Source organism: Lactuca virosa, chromosome 1, assembly GCF_052849685.1.
Source record: "Lactuca virosa cultivar CGN04683 chromosome 1, Lactuca_virosa_CGN04683_v6, whole genome shotgun sequence".
Lineage (NCBI taxonomy): Eukaryota > Viridiplantae > Streptophyta > Magnoliopsida > Asterales > Asteraceae > Lactuca > Lactuca virosa.
In genome coordinates this window covers 101,023,916-101,039,049 of record NC_136426.1, presented here as the reverse complement: position 1 = coordinate 101,039,049, position 15,134 = coordinate 101,023,916, and the positions used below count along the sequence as shown (strand labels likewise).

At 35.8% G+C, this 15,134-nt stretch overlaps 2 protein-coding genes across 2 annotated transcripts; one reads left to right on the top strand and one right to left on the bottom strand.

Annotated features, from left to right (window-relative positions):
- Nucleotides 1-1,742: 1,742 nt before the first annotated feature.
- LOC145105870 (uncharacterized) lies at nt 1,743-7,049 on the top strand. Its single transcript, XM_079042952.1, has 19 exons — nt 1,743-1,847; nt 2,018-2,516; nt 2,681-2,750; nt 2,824-3,306; nt 3,425-3,607; nt 3,699-3,812; nt 3,917-3,975; nt 4,152-4,218; nt 4,379-4,430; nt 4,522-4,614; nt 4,727-4,810; nt 4,882-5,288; nt 5,374-5,435; nt 5,509-5,578; nt 5,994-6,074; nt 6,180-6,281; nt 6,404-6,528; nt 6,624-6,705; nt 6,803-7,049. The coding sequence occupies exons 2-19, from the start codon at nt 2,470-2,472 to the stop codon at nt 6,893-6,895; spliced, it is 2,274 nt and encodes a 757-aa protein (XP_078899078.1). The 5' UTR covers nt 1,743-1,847; nt 2,018-2,469; the 3' UTR covers nt 6,896-7,049.
- Nucleotides 7,050-10,036: 2,987 nt separating this feature from the next.
- LOC145118301 (G-type lectin S-receptor-like serine/threonine-protein kinase At4g27290) lies at nt 10,037-13,695 on the bottom strand. Its single transcript, XM_079054186.1, has 7 exons — nt 12,372-13,695; nt 11,687-11,827; nt 11,435-11,592; nt 11,157-11,367; nt 10,841-11,075; nt 10,593-10,743; nt 10,037-10,463 (listed from the first exon to the last, which is right to left on the bottom strand). Exons 1-7 carry the CDS (start codon nt 13,693-13,695, stop codon nt 10,146-10,148), a joined length of 2,538 nt encoding a protein of 845 aa, XP_078910312.1. The 3' UTR covers nt 10,037-10,145.
- Between the last annotated feature and the right edge of the window lie 1,439 nt (nt 13,696-15,134).

Below are 15,134 nucleotides of genomic sequence, written 5' to 3'. Positions count from 1 at the left end.
GAAAGGCCCAAAGGCCCACTAATCAACCAACGGCCCAATTTTCCAAATTGGGCCCAAACCCCATACATGGCCTTGCCTCACGGCCCAACCATTCTTTCTAATCCAAACACTTTGTATCCCGATGGCCCATTAATAACTCAAGCCCAAAACACCAGAAACTACTAGATCCATAAAGCCCACTAATGGCCCAATTTTCCAAATTGGGCCCAACCCAGTTATGGGCCTTATCCTAAGCCCATAATTCCCTTAATTACAATTCAGATTACCTCAAGTACCCCTTGGGACAAACTTGATCAAAGACGTAAATCGAAGGTCAAAGTCAACGGTCCAAGTTGACCCAACTCGCCGAGTTGTCCTTCAACTCGTCGAGTTTCTCTATTAATCTGCAAAGTCGGGAAAAACCGAGCCAACTCGCCGAGTTTACCAATGAACTCGTCGAGTTTACCGGAAACCCAACCTCTTAATTCATTAAGCCGACATTACCGAATTAAAGAGCTTCACAACTCAGATCTCAACTAAAATGAGATCAAGAAGGGTAAAGTTTCCAACTTTACCCCTAGGAACCACCTAAATGGGTCCAAACCCAAACCCTAGACTTGAAAGGGTGAGGGCTTAACCATTAAACACTTAATCATCAAGGGCAAAACCCCAAAATGCAGATCTGACCCCATAAGGTTGGAAGACCATGTAAAGTTGCCAACTTTACATTCATACATGCCTAGGAAAAACTCAAATGCTTAAGAAGGGCTTAATGAGGGACTTAATGAATGCATGAAGTCCTTAAATCCATAAAGTTGGCACCTTTATGCCAAAAGAGCTCATGTAGACCTTAGATCTGAAAGCATAATCATTTGGGACGTCCTAATCCCCAACATCTACCCAACCATGACTAAAAAGCATAAAATCTAACCCAAGAAGAGACCTAAGCAACTAATAAGCAAGATAATAACTTGATACCTCAATAACTTGGCAAATGGGACAGAGATTCTGGATCCAAGACTTCTTCTTCAAGCGAAGCAACTCCTAATTCCTTAGCTCCTTCATCATGCACTAAAAATGAACACTCAAGGCTCTCCCCAAGCTCTCACACTCAACAATGAAAGGTAAAGCTCGATTTTAGGGTTTCTGGACAGAGGATGCTGGTAAGGAGGCCAACCAAAGAACTTAAGACCTTTAAATAGGGTGCAACACCCTAAAAATTAGGGTTTCTCAATCAGCGTCCAACTCGTCAAGTTCCCTTCACCAACTCGCCGAGTTGGTCCATAAAAACGTGTGTCCCAAAAGCCTCCAACACGTCGAGTTTCCCACCATCAGCTCGCCGTGTTGGTCCCTAGAAAAGGGGATTTATTTCTGCAATTAATCTTCTAGATTCCGGGTGTTACATTTCTACTGAATCCTCTTCCACTAGATCAATTTCTACACATGATAGATTTATGCTTGATTATTGCTTTCCACACTTAATTGATTTCTACCGGATGTGATAGACCCTCTTCCACTAAATTAGTTTCTACCGGACCTCTTCCACTATATCAGTTTCCACCAACTAACGGAATCACTGTAGTAAATGTACATATATGGGCACAACTACTCGATACATATGTACAACATTTGAGTGCCATTACACACAACGTTTAGCAGGGTAGGAGTCTCACTAAAGTTTTTGACATCCTCTAAAGTCTAACCCGTAAATCTATAATAGCAAAAATAATAGTAAAATATTTCTTTCATAGCTTTTTTTGTAATAACTTCATTATTTGATATTGAATAAATTCAAATGAAACCGCTGGTCAATCGAAATTGCCGGAAATGGCGCTATAATATTTCTTCCAGGATATCGAAACCAAACGGTAATTTTACAAGCACATACATGATGCATAAGCGTATCGTTATATCTATACATACAACACTGCATGCATAGATATATGTTCTTTAATTACACGCGTACTCAATTCCGTTATTTTTAGTTAAATTATTTTTGAGCTATCGTTATAGATAAAATTAACGTCAGAAATTTCAGGAAGGTCGTTTCAGACATTCGCAATCAAGGTGAAGAAGGGGATCGATCACATTTCAAACGAGAATTAGGGCTGTTTGTTCTACGAGTTTTCGAAATTGGGTTCATTAGTTCGATTATGTTGGGGTTTTTCCACTTTTTGACGCTAAAAGAAGTCGATATTCGATCTCAGCTTTTATGCGCATTCAGATTTGATGGCATTATACGGGTTAATCTCTGTTTCTCCGTAGGGTTTGAGTTATTTGATTCTGATTAGTTTGACGATTTAGTGGGAAATATTATATTATATGATGATTATGCTCTGGATTTCGTGTATTTGGCACCAACAAATAGTGTAGAGTGGGAATCCTAGATCTTAGTTTTCACTTCAGATTTTAGAATAACATCAACTTCGCGTTCATGGTTTGAAGCAAAAGCAACGATATGGGAAGTAGAATTGGTAACGTTTATGAAGTATGTTGTTATCCTTGCTGAGTAAGAGAACATTAAATGCAGATTCCAGGTATGATTTCGGTTATCTTCTTCGTTTTCTTCCAGCTTATGTCTTTTTGCATCATAAAAAACATACTACCTGAGAAATTACTCGCTCCTTTTTCATGCACTTGTAATTATGCTAAGTTATCTAACAATTCATGAATTAATTGGACATTGAAATTGAACCCACAGGGATGCATATGGATTTACTGTGAGACCTCAGTACCTTGACACATTCAAAGAGTTTGATAGTATCTATAAGGTAATATGCGAATGTTTCAGAATTCTGAATAAGGTCAAAAATATGCATCAATTATGTTCCATTCATACTGCAGAAGGAGGAAGAAGAAAGGGCAACAAAATGGAGGTCCTTTCTTGAGCAGCAAGAAGAGCTTGTTCGATTGAACTCGGGCATCAAAAAACCTGATGATGCTGAGGTTACAGAAGAGAACACCAATCATGTCTTGGAATCAACTCAAAAAGAGGGAGATGTTTTAGTTAGTGACCAAAAGCCAACAGAAGATAATAATAACAACAATCAAACAGAAAATGCTCCTGAAAAAGTTGTCTCAGAGGCAGCAAAACCAGCAAAGAAGCATGCCTTGCAAAACTGGACAGATGTCAGAACATCTCTCAACACCATGGAAGATATGATGTGTCATCGTGTCAACAATCCTCAAAAACATGTTCAAGAGGAGGGAGTGGGACCCTCCACAGAGGAGTTAACAACAGATGATGAAAAACCAAATCCTGTATTTCCATGGAAAGAACTTGAGTCACTTGTTCGTGGTGGTGTGCCTAGAGAACTTAGAGGAGAGGTGCCTTTTTCTTCATCATCATCATCATCATCATCATCATCATCTTCTTCTGCTTCTCAATATTATTATACTTTTTAAGCATTAAAAAAGCTTATTAGTTATATAATTGTTACTGCAGGTATGGCAAGCTTTTGTTGGTGTGAAAGCACGTAGGGTGGAGAGATACTACCAGAATTTGTTGGAGGTAGGAGATGCTGGAAACAAACAATTGCATGATCAGATTAAATCAAATCCAGAAAGATTAGGGGAAAAAGGAGACAAGGCAGCTGTGCCTGAAAAATGTAAAAAACAGATTGAAAAGGTCATTAATTGGTGTTAATTTCCTCTTCTATTTACATTAACTTCTTTAATTTTTCTGTTGTACTAATAATATATTTTTTTGAACAAGGCAGGATTTACCAAGAACATTTCCAGGTCATCCTGCATTAAATGAAGAGGGTAGGGATTCTTTGAGACGCTTACTTTTAGCATATGCTCGCCACAACCCTGATGTTGGGTATTGCCAGGTGTCACTTTCTGTTACATTTTCACAAATTCATTCCCTTGTTATGTATGCATTATTGTTTTGTTTCTTTTCTTTATATTGACATATATAAACTTGTGTGTGTAGGCAATGAACTTTTTTGCTGCAATGTTACTACTAATGATGCCTGAAGAAAATGCCTTTTGGTACGTATTCGTTTTTGTTATCCTTGTTTATTGTAGTGAAAGTGACATGGTATTCTTTCATTATCACTTTTTACACAACTAAGATAAGATACTGTAACTTTTTTACCAAAATTACTCTTTTGATAAACCCCTTGACATATTACTTGATTACTTAAAACTACAATGAATCTTTTCAGGACTTTGGTGGGCATGATTGATGATTACTTTGATGGATACTTCACCACAGACATGATTGAATCCCAGGTATGTCTTTCAATTATCCCTACATTTCATAAAAAACAATACTTTTTTAATATTACTGGTGAGGCCTAAAATAACAAAGTTACCTGATATAACAGGTGAAATTGGTTATTATCTTTATGTTATATGTTTACTTTCTGAATGAAAGACTCTTGTTATTCAGGTGGATCAACTTGTTTTTGAAGATTTAATGCGTGAACGATATCCTAAACTAGGTTTCTCCATTGACACCATTTATAAGAGAATTCATTTTACCTTTTCATTTATAAGTTATAACATCCCCATGATTTTCTTCGTTTTCTACAGTTAATCATTTTAATATGTTGGGAGTTGAAATGGGTTGGATTTGTGGACCATGGTTTCTTTCCATCTTTGTAAACATGATCCCATGGGAAAGTGGTAACCCTTATTATATATCTATCTTTACACAAAATAATCCACAAACAAAAAAATTATCTTTCAACAATAACAATAACAATAACAATAAACATTACTTTTGTTTTACCTTCAGTTCTTCGTGTTTGGGATGTAATTTTATTCGAAGGAAATCGCGCAATGTTACTACGAACTGCATTGGCTTTAATGGAGCTATATGGTAATCCCAAACTTATTCACATTTATTTTTGTTCTATGAGGCTAATATAAGTAACAAGTTCTTACATACAGGTCCTGATTTATGTACAACAAGAGATGCAGGAGATGCAATCACTTCAATGCAATCACTTGTCAGTTCAACATTCGATAGCAGCAATCTAGTTGTGACTGCTTGCATAAGTTTCTCATATGTAACAGAAGATACATTACAACAACTTAGAGAGAAACACAGACCTGATGTGATTGCAGCAGTTGAAGAAAGAAAAAGAGGGGATGCTATAAGGAAAGATCCAAAAGGATTGGCTACTAAATTATACAGTTTCAAACATGAACCTAAGCCACTTGTACGCCAACCTAGTATGAAACAAGGATTAACAAATGACAACACAAATTTGAACACTGCTCCTAAACCTGATGACTCTCTCAATATTGCTGCCATGACTACAGAAGTTGACTCTCTTCCAGATTTTCAAGATCAGGTAATCGAATTATTGATTTATAGGAAATAGCAACATACTCTTTCTTGTATTTATTCAATATCAATAGTTTACATGTTATGTATAGGTTGTATGGTTGAAGGCTCAGTTGTGTTCAATGCTGGATGACAAGAGATCTGCTACAATAAGGTTTATTTTTCAAGATTTTATGAAATCTTTTGGCATAAATTCTGTTGCTAAATTTGTTTATGGTTTTTTTTAGAGCTGAGGAGTTGGAGATAGCACTCATGGAGATGGCTAAAGAAGATAATAGGCGTGAATTGACAGCAAAGGTATATATTCATTTGGGGAAATTACAGATGTGCCATTGTATTTTGGACAATTTTTTGTGGTTTAACCATAATCATTTATACTTTATTGTTTCCCAATTAAACCATAAAAGTTTCAGACATGTTTCCAAGTTAACCATTTTGACTGTATATAATGGTTAATTTGGAAAATTACTGATATAAAGAAATTTGCCAAATTAGTGGTTAATTTGGCAAAAATTCTCATTTTGTTGCTTGATAAAAATTTATATATATACACCAGAAGCTATATGTATGCTTTTGGAAATGTTATATTGGTATGTATGCATTAGTAAACATGACTTTCTACCAACTTTATTGATTAAATAAAAAGGACTCCCTTATGTTATATGTGGCAACACATAACGGAAAAAATGATTATTAATATAATAAATTGCAGATTGAGCATATGGAACGAGAGGTTAATGAGTTGCACCAACTTCTTGCTGATAAGAAAGAACAGGAGAAGAAAATGCTTGAGGTTTAAATAAACATTTTAATTTTTAATTGTTGTTATTTATTCATATATATTGATATAGATGGATCTAAACCTTTAAAATGTGCTTTATATTAATTAATTAATTAGGTTTTAATGCGAGTTGAGCAAGAACAGAAGGTGGCAGAAGATGCTCGTAAATCTGCAGAGCAAGATGCAGCTGCTCAGAGATATTTAGTGAATGTACTTGAGGTACCCAATCCTTTCTACTCTTGTCTTTATAAACAAATATTAATTTACTCTTCTACAACAAATGAAATCAAATGGATGAAAAGTAGATAATTTATTTATATATATATATATGTTATATGCAGAGGAAGTATGAAGAAGCTGTGTATACTCTTGCTCAAATGGAAAAGAGAGTTGTAATGGCGGAATCTACTTTAGAGGCAACAATGCAATACAATTCTGGCCAAGTCAAAGCAGTACAACCAACAGGGTAAGGCTACTTATCCTATTGCTATATATTATTACAATTATTATTATTATTATTATTATTATTACTATATGTTAATTTTTTTTTTAAATATATAGGTTAATTCGTCCGGAATCTAACACAGCTGGAAGAAGGCCGGGGATACTTTCATTTGGACTTGGTTGGCGTGACAGGAACAAGGTACATAGTATTCTTAATGGGACCCACTTCCTTGAATTTTTCTATTAAGTCTTTTTTTCTACATTAAGTTAAAAAGAAATGTGAATAAATGTGGCAGGCAAAAGCTACGGGAGAAAGTAAAAGCAGCAATGAGGTATCAGATGCAAAAGCTGCATCTGAAACCAATGGTTACCAAGAACCAGAAAAATAAAAAGAAATCCCTGGGATGGGATTTCTCAAATTAAACAATCCTATATTTTTTTTTGGTACTTGTGACCCAGGACTCAGAGACTCGCTTGTATGTGGAAAAGACATAAATGCCCTTCCCGTCCTTATCATAAAAAAGTTTGTCCCTTGTATCAAATGCAACCTAGCTTATTTCACACTTGAATTTCGAGTTTGTTTTAGGTTAGTTATTAAAGTCTTTCAATTTATTATCTAAATGACTTTGTTTGTTTAATCAAAGTAAAATAAGAATGAATTACACTAAGAACAAGTTTTTTTATTTAATTGTTAAATTTAGAATAACTGTTGGTTTATATCGATACAACTTCAGCTGTCAGTTTTATGTCGCATACCAAGTTTTGCATGCACCTAAGATCCTGCTATATGAACACATGTACTACAACAGATAAAAACTCTCCAAACTTAATTTACATTTGGTGGCATCACTTAAATATTTAAACATTATACCTATCTTGACTTGGGAGTTGGGTTATCGTTATTACCCAGTTATATTCCATAATTGGATTTCGGTATCGCTCACTAGGCTTTCCAAGCCTAACGTATTATTTTGATATGTACTCGTAGATGAAAAGGAAGCATAGAGTTAGCATATTGAATTATTTAAACTTACGGTTTATTTAAACTTTTGCGAAGATTTTGGATTGTAAACACCCTCTTAGTTGAGTTATTAAAACGTTAGATATACACATGTTGATATATACATTATATTAATTACAAAAAATATTTCAAAGTTCAAAATTTTGGACTCCATCGAAAAAACAGCAATCTGCAAAGATCATTTTTGTAGTTCTCTGTATAGAATGAGGGGTAAATTGCTAATTCGGTATGTGGTTTGCAAAAAAAAAATGATGGATTAAAGTAGTGTCAATTACTAAATATATAGAAGATTGAACTCATAGATCCCTAATTACCCTAGCGAACTATAGTTTAAGTCTATGAATTGAAGTCTCCTAAATAGCACCTAGTTCACTTAAATCATTGTTGTGATATCAATTGAAACAACCCTCTTATATATGGACTCTTTTAAAAAGAGTCTACAAGTTCATTTTTAACAAATTCAAATATAAACCATAAAAGTTTACGAAGTCCAAACAATCACTTAAAAGTTATAATTGTGGAATATTCGGTCCCAAAAGTTTAACAAAACATAATTGTTTAAAAATGTGAGGACGTAACAACTGAATATCATGAAACATCGGTAAAGTATAGTCATACAAGGCAAAATCTTCTAAAATGTCCAAAAAACATGTTTATTTCTAACAACATCATGTAAACCGAGTCAGACTACAAGCGTAAGGCTTTGGAAAGTATCGTGATTTTACCTGCGGTGGACTCTTTAAGGGCATTGGTTGAGTGTGACCAACCATTCCCACGATCAAACCCTCGGAAATAGTTGAAAATACCTTTGTAATATAACACCATAGAGGTATACATAGAACTTAGAAATTCATCATAAATCACCTTTCGAAAGTAATGAAACATAACGTCTAGAAACACCATAATAAGTAGTGACCATTACATTCCGTTGGTAATCCACCAAAATGGTCAAACCGGGTCATAGCTGATGAAACCCTATTCTGTCATAAATCCGTCAGAAATGGTGAAACCTGGTCAACCGTGCTCAAAGTTGACAAACCCCATTGTATTGGTAATCTGTCAAAAATGGTCAAAGTTAGCCAAACCCCATTTTCTCAAAAACAAAATATTCCATCGGAAATCTGTGACTAATTATGTTGGAAATCTGTTGTAAATGGTTTCCCACAACCCTTTTTCTTATGGAAGTAATTTTGTCGGAAATCCGTTAGTAAAAACGACACGGATTACCGACGAAAATGGCCGTCATTTTTTTTTCTAGTAGTGCTTGAGGTTTCTCATTAAGCGTAAGACTTGATATTTTCGATAATTAACAAGGTCTAATGGGACAACCTTGCTCATATATAAATATATGGCTTGTCTTGCCGGATTGCTGTTAATCATCTCCCTATGTGGGTCATCACTGGGGCATTGGTCTTCACTTATCTTGTTGCCCTATCATGTGACAACACAATTGAAATAGGGGATCCCTTATCTACACTCCATGTCATATTGCCATCTCGCTTTAGGCTAAGGTGTAATATTCAGAATCCCTCGTATATGGACATCCCTTCTCCTAAACGGTTCAGATGTAGGAGTTCAAGAAGATGTATGGGTGTAGTGGTGCTCAACACTTTTGGGGCTATATGAAGCTATTGAAATGTTGTTGTTTTCAAGGAGAAAAAGTCGCGAAGTCGATACTTTGTTTGACATAATTGTGATTCAATTATTTAGATGGATTTCAGATAGATCTAAAAAGTATAGTTGTGACTCGCAAGATATCCCAATTGGCTTTCTCTCTAATGTAATCCTTTTTAGCTAGCCATTGGCTAGTCCCATCTAAAACAATCTTATGTTACATAACGATTAATGATGATGTTACAATGCAATAGAATGGAGAAAAATGCGATCAATCGCTATCGTTAATGGTGTAAATATTGACATAAATGGAATAATGATTAAGAAGTCTTAATATCGTATAAGCCTTATTTTGGTTTATAAAACCCGTAAGCACCCAAATGTGACATTGAGGCACTGATGAAAGCAATACGGATCTGAGGCTAGCTCGGCATACAGAAGTCCTGATGATGAAGTTGCAAATCTCAAACATGAACCATGCGAGCCGATCACAAATGTAGCTACATGTAATTGATGTTCGTTCCAGATTTGAAATCGCACAATTACAGTTGTTAAATAGTAGATGGAAACTTAAGATATTTCCTTGCTATTGCTAATAACATAAAATCAATGAAGAATCACATTAACAGCCTAATGATAGGAAGTGCCTTGTGCAACAACAAGGTGCAGCGAAAGGGGAACTATTACTTATTTTCAAAATCTCTTGTTCAGTCCTTAGCTGAGAAAGGAGATATGCGCTAATGTAACAAAGCTGATTTTTTCAGATTACTTTCAGTAACATGCACAAACTGAAAAGTTGTCAACATTTGTATACATGATAAACAACAAGTGAAGATGATCGATATCTGCATTCCATTCCAGTTTTTTAAATTCAGGAATGCATATATCGATCGCTGTATGCATGCTTTTATAGATCTGCAAAGTATCTACTCTCTACATATATGTATCCATGTATCCCACTCATCTAAAAGGATATACATACATTTTTGTTCTTCAGAACTCAACTATCTTCCACTTATAGTTGTCATTGTTACCTCATTTACACTTTCAAGATCTCTTTCTGCAGTTGTAGAAAAACCTAGTCCCATCATAGACCTTCCTGCAAAAAAACCAGGTTCATCTGGTTGGCGCACATTAATACAATGTTCACCTTGTAGTATGTTGACCACTTCAGACATTGTAAGTCGATCTTCAGGCTGTTTTTGGACACACAACAAACCAATATGTATACACTTTACAATCTCATCCTCCTGAATGATTGAGTCACCTAATACAGGTTCCATCAGTTCTGAGGACCTTCCTTCAGTCCACAACTTCCATGCCTGCAACATACACACACACACACACACACACACATATATTAATCTGATATAATTTCTACTAATCAGAATACAAAACTATATATGCCACCTATCTACACATCATGATGAATCATAGATTTAATTACTTACATGACCTAGCAGGTTCAAGTTATGGTCAGGATGCTGAAATCCCCAATTCTTTTTCCCACTTATTATCTCCAACGCCAAAACACCAAAGCTGTAAACATCAGACTTGGTAGAAAAATGGCCATTCATTATGTATTCTGGAGACATATAACCGCTGCATGTGTGCACATAAGAAAGCAAGTAGTTTATATCCAATACACATGAAGTTGTGTTTTTTTACCTAGAAATCTGTTACACATATATATACTTACTGTGTTCCGATTACTCGGTTTGTCGTTTCCCCTTTCTCACTTGCAAGAATTCTTGCCAATCCAAAGTCAGAAATCTTGGGGTTCATTTCACTATCAAGCAGAATATTACTTGCTTTTAGGTCACGGTGAATTATTCTTAGCCTAGAATCATCATGGAGATACAAAAGCCCTTTTGCTACTCCCTTGATAATCTTGAAACGATTGTCCCACATCAGGAGTCTTTTCTTGAATTGATCTACACATTTCCACGTATAAATTATAGCAAAACTAAAAGAGTACGATGCATAAAACATGAAATTCTATGATATTAATTTACCAAAAATGATATGATCTAGGCTGTGGTTTGACAGGTATTCATATACTAGTATTCTTTCATTTCCTTCAATGCAATATCCCAAGAGCTTCACAAGATTCCGATGTTGGAGCTTTGCTATTAAAGTAACTTCATTCTTGAATTCCCGAATGCCTTGCCAAGAACTCTCGGCTAGTCTCTTCACAGCTACTTCTTCTCCTCTTGGTAATTCACCCTGAAAATATATCATTTGATCTGATTTTTTTTCTTCAGGAAATATGGCTTTCATCAAAGAAATTTACCTTATAGACCCTACCAAAACCTCCTGAGCCAATCTCATTAGAGGTACAGAAGTTATTAGTTGCAGTGGCAATTTCATCCAATTCAAAGACACGACAATCTGAATCTTCCTCTTGAGATCCTCCAAATTCTGTCAATGGACTTTGTTCCTGTTCCAATGCTGAATATATTGTGGCAAATTTACAGAATACAAAGGTTATGGCAAAAAAGCTGCAGGCATATATAGGATATGTGAAAGATAAAAAGGGCATTACCTCTTGTCTTTGATCTTTTTAGCATAGTAAAATATCGAACTATGATAATAAGTAGAAGTGCACAAGCAATAATTGTTGACAAGAGAACAATAGAGGCAACCCATATTACTTTCTTCCTCTTCGTCTTGTGGATGATGGAATCTGAGTACGAAAACATTTCAAAGAAAATCAAACAAGTAGATTATAGATTGTGATCAGATAAAAATAGTGTAGTAAATTAATGTCATTGAAACACAATTTTTGTTTTACACTTTGAGGTCTAAAAAGGTAATGAACTGAAGAAGATCATATAGTTCTAGCTGCACATTGTGTTTACCATAATGATGAGTTCAAAAATGATGAGGATTATGCAAAACTGAAAGGAGAAGAAAAGAGATAAAGGAATGAATAAAAATATGAGATCTAATGCTTTATATATGACCTTACAAATAGTCTTAATGAAACTTAAATAACCAAAAATATTCTTAATAGACAACTAACTTGAGAGCCAAGCAAATAACTCCATAATGAAACAGTACTTCAAAATCGGTTGAACTAACAGCAACACATTGTCAAGCAAGAAAAAAGAGTTTCAGATAATCTTCAACAGTCTAAACCTTATAGGGGTCCTCAAGAGTTAAGGTAACTATAATTACATAAATAAAAGGAAACGAAAATCAAAAGAAATTAGTTAACAGTTGGATACCTAGCTCGAGGTGTGACATGCGAATGTAAATATCATTTCCACCTCCATGAACTGTTCGTAGATCAATAAGATCATCAAGCCAAACCACACAAATAATACTCCCATTTCCATACATGTTCAAGCTAGTGTATGCCATACAACTGCATTCCTTTGCACACTTATTTTCACATTCGTTGATACTTAAAGCACCCCAAACAGATGAATTATCAGGCAGCTTCATTTGTTCATACTTCAGAAACCCATCTCCTGCAGTGCAATTCAGATCATTTTTTCTCTTGCATCCACTTGAGCACTCAAATCCACACCAATCCACTGACGAAATTGCCATGAATCCTTCTTCCAAGCATCTACAACTTGGATCATCACTATAACATATACCATAAGGTCCACATGATCCAATTCGATCACAATTATCTTTATTTAGAGTCAGAATTGTTATCCAACCTTCATTTCTACTCTTCCACCACAAGAACTGCAGACTCCCTAGTGGACTTAACACCAACCTCAATAAGATCGACTGGTTTAATGCCTCAAATTTCAAAGAAACTTGGTCATCATCAAACCTCAATGTGGGTGACAAAATTGGATTATCCATTAATGAATTCATACCACTGAACTTTTGACCATCCCATGGACCCCATCTTGAGAGTCGAACCCCATTCTCTTTCGTGAGCACCAATTGGGGAGCTTGAACCGATCTATCAAAGCCAAACTTAAAATCGCCATCAGATGGATCATCTTTCTTTCTCCATGAAGTGATTGCACGATATCTAAGCCTAGATCCATAATCCAGACTGAGCTCCATCCCTGGTAATAATGTATCACTGGGATGATTAAAGCTTTCCCAGATGTATCCTCCACAAGAAAGATTAATATCACAATCTCTAACCACAAGATTTCCAGATTTCAAAAGCTGCAAAACTGGTTTTCGACCCGCAGATGGAGAGTAACTCTTGGGAGGGTTCCTCCATATGACTCGCTTACTACCATCTTGAATAACAAAAACCCCAGAATCGTCGAGCATCAAATGTACACCTGAAGACGTTCTTCGAATTGGCCTTTTCCGATTGGCTACCCAAACAACAGTAGTCGGTGCTATATTTTTGTACCAAATTCCCAAGAATTTTACATCTTTGCATGGATTTGAAGGGCAGAAAAAACCTAATTCAAATCGCTGATCTGGAGAAACTAAGGTTTCCCCATCATAGAGTTGTTGATTTGTAGCGAGGCTCTCGATGGTTTTTGAACTGGAAATACCGGTGATCGGAGAAGCATTTGATGTGTATAAGTAGAGGGTTGTGAATACCCAAAAACAAGCAGACATTTTTGCGCTTTCTTTTTTTATTCTTAATGGAATAAAGAATCGAAGAAGATTTTCTGATATGATGTTGACCTCTTTCAATTGTTTACCCTAAACTACAGACTGGAGTCCTCATTTGTCAATGCCAGACGCGCTTTTTTGGTGTGAAAATCATGAATAAAAGAATTGCACGAGTGGGCTGAGTTTGTATTGATGCTGTAAGCCACGTTCAAAGGGTTGACATTTTTCAAAATTAAAATAAAAAAAATCAAAAGTTAATTATTTTTAAACAGCGATAAAGACAACTCTGCAAAAAGCTACGTGCTTGGTCGATACCAAGACACACCTTTCTTCCTCGCTCTCTTTTTCCCAATTCCGTATTTCTCTCCTCTTCTCCCGGCTCTCTCTTTCTCCTTCTATGAAGTATTGGCTGCTCACTCACACTAGGGCTTTGAATTATCGAATAATATCATATTTAATTATTTATACACAACAGGGGAAAGAATACGCGTATATGGGCTACAAGAAACGAGTGTATTTGGCTGCGTAGTGCGTATAACCTCATCGTCCCATGGGGGAGTTTTAAACCAAATTTACAACATGGGTCCCTGAAGTTTCGAATTTTTGCGAATCCTGCCCCAAACCCGATTTTGCTGAAATAGTTGGTACCATCTAAAATTTTGGGAGTGATCTACCTTAAATTTTGGGATGTCAAAAAGTCCCGTGGGACCCGTTCCCGTGGGGGCCCCGTTCTGTTTGGGGGAATTTTTTTAATAAAATCGGGGGCGGGGGCAAGGTTAACCCCCATTTTAATTTCGGGGGCGGGGGCGGGGGCAGGCAGTCCCGTCCCGAAACCCCCATGGGGACCCCGTTAATAAATTACACATATACTTATATATATTAATTATATAAATATAATAAACAATAGCATGATTTTGAGCTTTCAAAATTCATCAAAAAACATGTTTTTAAGTTGTTAGCATAATGTTTTTAAGATGCCATAACTTTTTTATTTTTAACATGTAAAATTCTGCTATAAATAATTATTTGTTACTAAAAAATGGTTTTTTTAGCCTAAACAACAACTTCTTTTAACCCAAAAAAAGACAGCCGAAAATCAATCGGAGGCGGGGGCGGGGGTAATAAAGGGGATTCGGGGGCAGGGGCGAGGGTAGGAAGGCTGAACATTTCGGGAGCGGGGGCGGGGACGGGGGAACGAGGAAATTTCGGAGGCAGGGGCGGGGGATGCAATCCCCGTCCCGTTTGCCCCCGTTGATATTCCTACTTAAATTGTTTGATAAAGAAGTTAAATATAAATCATAACTTTTAAAGCTCACATCTTATATCTCAAAAGCCCAAATACTTAAATACTCATTAAGAAAATAACCCAATATAAGTTTTGAGTTATAGTTTATGCCATATATTAAAAAAATTATTTTATATAGTGTTAGTAATAATTCAAT

Bases quoted from the DNA above. Each gene is read 5' to 3' on its own strand.
- LOC145105870 (XM_079042952.1), top strand. From the start codon at position 2,470: ATGTTGTTATCCTTGCTGAGTAAGAGAACATTAAATGCAGATTCCAG. The intron at 4,431-4,521 runs GTTTCTCCATTG...CGTTTTCTACAG, and splicing joins TGAACGATATCCTAAACTAG to TTAATCATTTTAATATGTTG. The intron at 6,529-6,623 runs GTAAGGCTACTT...TTAAATATATAG, and splicing joins AAAGCAGTACAACCAACAGG to GTTAATTCGTCCGGAATCTA.
- LOC145118301 (XM_079054186.1), bottom strand. From the start codon at position 13,695: ATGTCTGCTTGTTTTTGGGTATTCACAACCCTCTACTTATACACATCA. The intron at 11,593-11,686 runs GTAATGCCCTTT...CAATATATTCAG, and splicing joins AAAAAGATCAAAGACAAGAG to CATTGGAACAGGAACAAAGT. The intron at 10,464-10,592 runs GTAAGTAATTAA...TGTATGTTGCAG, and splicing joins ACTTGAACCTGCTAGGTCAT to GCATGGAAGTTGTGGACTGA.